A 7402-nucleotide genomic window follows, 5' to 3' on the forward strand; every position below is an offset into this window, starting at 1 on the left:
GGTGTTAGCACTCCACTAGATCCTAAATGCATATGCAATGAGTTAGAGCATCTAGTGGCACTTTGATAACCGCATTCCGATACGAGTTTCACTCCTCTTAATAGTACGGCTATCTATCCTAAATGTGATCACACTCACTAAGTGTCTTGATCACTAAAACAAAATGGCTCCTACATTTTATACCTTTGCCTTGAGCCTTTTGTTTTTCTCTTTCTTCTTTTCCAAGTTTAAGCATTTGACCATCACCATGCCATCACCATTGTCATGATCTTCACCATTGCTTCATCACTTGGAGTAGTGCTACCTATCTCATAATCATCTTGATAAACTAGGTTAGCACTTAGGGTTTCATCAATTAACCAAAAAAAACTATAGCTTTCACCTGGAATGCACGGTGACCAAGACCCTCAAAGCCGGTGGTCACTGGCAGCCGGTGTACCTCCTGTATGAAGGAGGTAGAACCACCAGGATCTTGAAGGCGAATCAAGCCGTGGGCATCACCGGTGACCAGGAAGGTGTTCGTGATGTCCTTTGTGGCTTGATGAGGACATTCACGCGGCTACAGCAACTCAATCTCACCGATGAGCCATGGGAGGACATCCTTCCTGAGCCTGAGGTTCTTGAACTCATGACCCTGGAATGCAAGGCCTACCGAGATGGCTGTATCGCCCACACCACGCTTGAGCTTTGGGTCGACAAACAGCTGAAGTTCATCACGTCCGAGGTGCTCTTGACACTCTGCGCGGAGGCGGAGGCGGTGCCAGCGGCATGTTGGGACTACAGCATCTGCCAAGAGGATGAAACATCTAATCCTATGGCCGGTCATGCTATGGAAATGCTTGGCTGTGGCCACGCATTCCACCGCAAGTGCATCACCAAGTGGTTCGGCCAGAGATCCACCTGCCCAATGTGCCGACGAGATTTGTCTATGTATCTTGACCCGACAGTGCAGAGATTCCTCTCGCACTTCACCGAAGAGGATTATTGATTAAGCTCATTGTTTTATGTTGTATAAAATACTTATTATGCATCATACTCCTCTTTATATATTCGGTAAAAATTTAGAATGTTTGTGTAAATCTCTGCTCTGTCGCTTTCTCCGCTCCATCGCTCTAACCGCCGTGATCTCATCCGCAACTCTGCTTGTTTTATTTTCTACCTTCTCGAAGCTCTCCCATTCTCTCTACAGATCTAAACCATAAGGAACATGCGGTTGCCTTCTCATACATGTGCTCAACACATAAAATACATGACTTCATGCCATCAGGCCAGATACCCAAGACAACAAAAAAACAACAACCAACTGAGGAAATTTCATCCACTACAGCATCTTCACATTCCGAGGTGTTCAAAAAACATAGGCGGACTTTCTTGCTTGTTCGGTAACATTTCAACACCAATGGCTCTTCTTTTCTGCATTAGATTAAGGCCAGACTTGCTCCTCGGTTCAAGGTTCTAGCAAGTTTAACAACGTTTGACACAGACATACAAATAACACAACATACTATATTAGCAAGGGTTCCTACTACATGAGCTCAACACATACACTACATGACTTTGTGCTATCCCACATATCAAATCCAATCATGGCTACTACTACTACTAGTAGTAATACTGATACAGGACAACGAACAGTACACAATGCACACAAAATCTCAATGTCGTCGAATCAGTTTGGTCTTGTTGAGATAGTTGAGGTCATAAGGACTTCCAATCAAGTTGAGACTGTGAACCATCTTGAAAATGATGCAGTCTCCACTGACATCGACACTGTAGTTAGAGAGTCGATGGGCATCCACAACAGTGCTGCAAAGCACAAAGATTTCTCCAGAATCATGGTCTTCAACAACTCAGGTAACACGTTGTTGCCCAACAACCACACGAACAATAGCTTCAATGATTAGGCATTGCGTAGCTCGGTCATGTACACGATCCCCCAAGTCATAAGCAACCTATTCTGTTCTCCTGGCTCCACACCTAGCTATGAATGTGGCAGGAAAGCTGGACATAAGAAGGAATCGAGAAAAGGAGCTTTCGACCACCATGACACGCTTGAGACTTGAATGCCTGGTGCGGTTGTGATGGGTCTTTTCTATACTTTTTTTACTCCAATCTAAGCAGTCCCAATAGTCGAGGGGCAGACTAGTTGCTATGACATTCAAAACTAACGACCCTTTATACTGTGTCCTACGAGATCAAATATACAGCGGCTGGACTTTCTTGCATCCGTAGCAAAATTCAACAGCTATGTCTCATCCGTTATGCATTAGATCTAAGGCGATACTTGTTGAGATGAACTCCTTGATGCATGGTTCTTGTAAGTTCAATAAATTTTATCGAAGGCTACTGATACGTGTTTGGTTCTTGCAAGATCAAAGCCACTCACGACTACTAGTACTACTGATACGTGTTTGGTTCAACAAATTGAGGCACAAAGCAACCCTTGCGTGGTTGCAATGAGTGAATTGAATGCACAAGGAAAGCCTTTGTAGTTATTTCACTCCAAGCATTCACAACAGTCGAGGGGCAGACTAAAGAGTGAAGACGAGTTGCTCTTGCTTCCATAAGCAATTTCTCTTGCTTGGTTTTGTAGAGCACCAGCTAGCTAGAGATGGCTACATGGTTTCATAGGTCCTGATCGTCTGCACTCACTCGAATGTGGCCGAAGATGCCACTTCAAATCCAACTACCTTATTGGTACTTCATGCATGTAGCCACAGCCGGTGCACCTATTGTTTGTAGCACAGCCGATCTGGTAAAAGTTCTAGTCACGGCTCAGTAGCAGAGTAAAATGTCCGGGCTGGTCAAATTTACACAACTCGGACTATGAGGTGTGCATATGATTTACAAGAAATAGGTAAACATCATTTCATCAATACTGTACTTGTCTATATATATTTGGTCCATAGAGTTTAACCCACCAAATACAAAGTTCAACAAAAGTCCATTTATATGGATATTATTACAATAAGATAAACTAAAGAACATCACAATTGCCTCCAGTGAACATTGAAAACACAAATCAGAACATCAGTGTTATGAGATACTAAATGTTAACATCATCTGACCATATTGCTACTACTCAGTTGAGAGGAACTGCACGAACTCCACCAATCTCTGGATCATTCGGACGGACTGTAAGATAACGGATACGATGAGAAAATACTTCTACACCATGGAACTCATAGCGGTATGAAAGCAAAGTCTAGAGATCTGCATTTGAACAAACCACAACAAACACATAGGATCTTAGATGATCCTCAGCAAGACGGTGGTTTCGATGGCCAAGAACTTGATGAACAACTACAGAAGCAATGTACCACCTACTATAAAAGTTAGAATGCACTACAAGAACTACAACCCTTGTTTGTAGGCCATGGTGAACACAAAGCTCGTGGAAGACATAGCGATACATAGACATGTCCTAAGAATGATCATAGTTATCCATGATCTGTGTAAAAAAGAAAACAATATGCAAAAAAATGAAGAACAAAGATGCCCAGTAGTAGGGAGGAGGGCAAAAGCTTTGGGATGGAACTAAAGAAGGAGCTCTGGAGAGACTTCCTCTCGCCCCTTATCTCTGCTGTTATATGTTTCGTGGGTCATGGACCACCCCACGACCCACGCATGCATAGCTACGCACCCACGACCCCACATATACAGCGCAAGAGTTGACACGATCTGTATTTTGTTGTTTCATCAAAACTATGATCCGGCCTGTCAAGATTTCTTTAGTATCGGACTGTCTTAGGCCATGTTTGGATGGACTGCGACTAGTTAGCCATGGCTAAAAAATAGCCAACTAATAATCAGCCAATTAGTTGTGTTATTAGTCCATACCTGTTTGTATCCTTAACTAATTGTTGGGTTCCATAGATTAGAACTAGTTGTTAGCCCCTAGTAGTTAGGTTCTATGGACTACTTCGATGGCCCCTGCATTTCATAGTGATCTGGATCGTCTATATTGTGTAGGGTCGGACTATCTTAGGGTCTAGAAAATTTCAACATCTATACACCCACGTTCTCCGATCAAAAAGGGCAAACACCGTCAGTATAACCAATTACCAAATGACCAAAGGACCTAAGCTACACAACGCTCAACAGAGTTTAACCGACCTAATACAAAGTTCAACAAAAGTTAACACAGACATGCATGCTAATAAGACTCCACATATGGTCATCCCATAGACCAAGCCTAGTCATGACTTGTACTACAACTGTGTCCCATAGATCAAGGGTCGACGCGGTCGTGCAGGATGTTGTCGTCCACATTCACCTTCGCTAAGACGGCGTTAGCGACCGGCTTGAGGCTTACGAACAATGGGGACATACTCGAGCAATGGAAAGTACAGCACCGACTATGACTCCAGCAAGGAGGAGAATGATCCGAAGTACTGGCGAGTCAAAAAATTGCAAGAGCGCAAGCCAGGAGGAGAATGCTTTAATTTTTTTCTCTTCTCTAGAAACTCAAAGCACCTTAGAATCCACTACTACTTTTTCTAAGGTGGGAAATCCATGGGGATATCATTTGAATAACCCATTTAGTTTTTTTAGAGGATTTTCCATCATTGGGCGTGCCTTTCCCTTGCTTCCTAATTATAGGCCTTAGTTCAAACAGCCGCAGATGCAGTCACACCCACAAAAAAATGCCAGTTGTAGAGCAATAAGCTACAGCAAGCAGGTTTTTTTTCTTTTTTTTGGTAATCTTTAGGTTCAAATTCATGGATCTTTTAATTGTTTATTATCATCCTCTTTAAGTTTTATGTTTATTTATATTATGAAAAAACCAAAAAGGCAACAACTAAGGCCGCCCTAAATTCTGGTCTCTACTGAGCAAACAGGGCGGTCTGCCCGCCTAAAAATTTGATTTCGCACCGCGTCGAGCAGTCCCGCCAACATGCACCAAAAATTAGATCTCTCTTTTGCCCTCCACGTGGAAATAGGTTTACCATGCCATCGATTTCAGGCAAGGGCATTTGTGGTAATGTGATGGGCACATGAAAGCGCAAGGAATCACCATCTCCACCTCCATCTCCATTCTCCAGTCGCACCATCTCTCCTCCAGCTCCAAATCCTAGTCCTATGGCCTCCCTTTCCACTCTTCAGCTGCCCCCTCTACCACCCCACTCTGGACCCTAGGTACCATCAGAACAGCAACTCGACTCCCTCTCCACTCTCCAGCCGCACCCTCTCTCATATATTTCCGAACCCTAGCTAGAGTCGGATCCCCTTTGATTTGGCGATAGTAGGTCGATCAGCTCACAATAGATGGACCACCTCGACGATGGTACAAGATGGATCTGAATCCCCTACCTAGCTCGACACCTATCATGATCGACCGGATCTAATCCCTAGCTGGAGCCAGATCTAGTACCCCTTCGTCAACGCCGGCCGCACTAGCTTCGCGACCGCAATGATAGGACGGCGATGCCGACGACAAAGCAAAGCCAGGGAACACAGAGGAAGAGGTACAGTCAGTGTTTCATAAACCAGACTAGTAAACTTATACGATTGCTAAGCTGCTCTAGGAAGACGATGGTAGCATCCAATAGACATGAGGATTTATACTGGTTCAGGCCAAAGCTCTACGTCCAGTCTTAGAGAAAATCGAGTGCGTGTTCCTCGCTTGAATGCTCCGAAGTTCTTACAATGAGGGCCACTGTGGCAGAACCTCCTAATCTAATGCCCCCAGGAGTACTTGTCTTCCATTAGACACTAAGTACTCCCGAGAGGACACTAAATTACCAAGTTCCGTCGAGCACACCCCAAGGGAGAACTCAAAAATCCACATTTTTCCATTAGGATCATAAATGAGAGAATAAAGCTTACAACATTCTTAATCCATTTCTTACATCACTTTATTACAATAATAGAATATACCTCAATTGATTATAATAGTGGAATATAACAATGTTATCAGGGTTACAGAGGAAGCAATGATTAATTTAATGACATGGTAGAGCATTAATGTAGTGGACATTTATATACAAGAGATGCTAGCAGATTTTACATCTTTTCCTATAAAAACCTGTAGTGAGGGTTATAAATAAACACTATGGTCGTAGCGTGAAAGAAATCCTCTCTAAGCCCACCAGGAGGTTTCCACACACAAGAGTCAGCTCTATGTATCCTCCGATCACCTACAACAGGGGGAATAAAACTCTGAGTACTCGACTGTACTCAGCAAGACTTACCTGACAGGAGGAAAATAAAAGACTCCAAGGTTATGCAAGGCTTATTTGGCTTATGGGTTATTGCATCTATGGAAGCATTACTAATTGTGCGTCCTTATATTCAATTTTATTAGCAGTCATCATTAGTTCATTAACTAACCATTCTATGTAAGCACCTATGCTACTTTCAAGCATGTGATAAGCAATCAGAACCATTTTACCATCTTTCATATTCCACTTCTTACTACAGTGCTAGACCATAGCCAAGTCGGTACCGTCTCACAGAAATGGTGATTCATGAATCAATGTATCCTAGCTGGGTACCCCGAAACATATGCCTCGCTTGTACCCAGGCACAAGACCAACCCATTTCACTCCTATCAAGGGGTCCAGGTCCTCGTCCAAACTTGGACTCCAAGCCCCCACACTTGAGACCCGGTCTCAGTATGGTGCTTAGACCTCCACCTTTCCCCACCTCCAATCAGTCGGTCTGGAAAGAGCCGAAACCCACAACAAGAGCATAACGAGCCTTCCCGCTTCCATAAGCAAGTTTGTGCTTAGGATAATAAGTCCGTGACCTGACTACCATCCACAGCAACGGACGGTCTTTAATCGACACAGGCAGAATAAGTGCAATCCGAGCCTCGCTCGAATGCCTAACCAAGTCCAATTCCAAGTACCATTATGCCCAGTCTCCAATTATCATTCATATATATTCCATGTGATAGTAATATAATAACAACAATAATATCTTTCCTATCTCTCGTGAGTGACAGGTAATCACTCGACTTCTACCGAATCCTATAGCATAGCAATCTACACGATCCTGACATACTAGTAGGACTCATAGGACAAGGATATATATATGCAAGTGGTTTTCATTCAACTCCTTAAAACTTAATGCACAAGCATAAATTAAAGTGCAGAATAGTAGGGGTTATGCACCGGGGCTTGCCTGGGTAAGATATAACCAAAAGTTAGCATTCCATCATGGTGACATGATCATCAAGGCACCATCTTTTCTGTTACTTCAGTCGACTCCATGATCCATCGTTGCTCCTATTATGATATACATGGATGCAAGGGAGAGACATAATTAATCAACGGTAACCGCAACTCTTAAAAATATGATTACGCTCCGCAAGCTAACAAGCTAGCTTTAATGACTAACGTACTAGTCTACATATCCATGTCGTCAAGAAAGGCTTCACCTCCGATAAAATGTTCTA

The 7402-nt window shown here is 43.2% G+C and overlaps 1 protein-coding gene across 1 annotated transcript; it reads left to right on the top strand.

Moving 5' to 3' along the window:
* Positions 1–541: 541 nt before the first annotated feature.
* On the top strand, positions 542–988 carry LOC136469223 (putative RING-H2 finger protein ATL37). The gene has a single exon (XM_066467509.1). It carries the CDS (start codon positions 542–544, stop codon positions 986–988), a length of 447 nt encoding a protein of 148 aa, XP_066323606.1.
* Positions 989–7402: the final 6414 nt, after the last annotated feature.

The sequence above is a fragment of the Miscanthus floridulus genome, chromosome 8 (assembly GCF_019320115.1).
Source record: "Miscanthus floridulus cultivar M001 chromosome 8, ASM1932011v1, whole genome shotgun sequence".
Lineage (NCBI taxonomy): Eukaryota > Viridiplantae > Streptophyta > Magnoliopsida > Poales > Poaceae > Miscanthus > Miscanthus floridulus.

Excerpts from the sequence above, each read along its gene's own strand:
- LOC136469223 (XM_066467509.1), top strand. The coding sequence starts at position 542 with ATGAGGACATTCACGCGGCTACAGCAACTCAATCTCACCGATGAGCCA.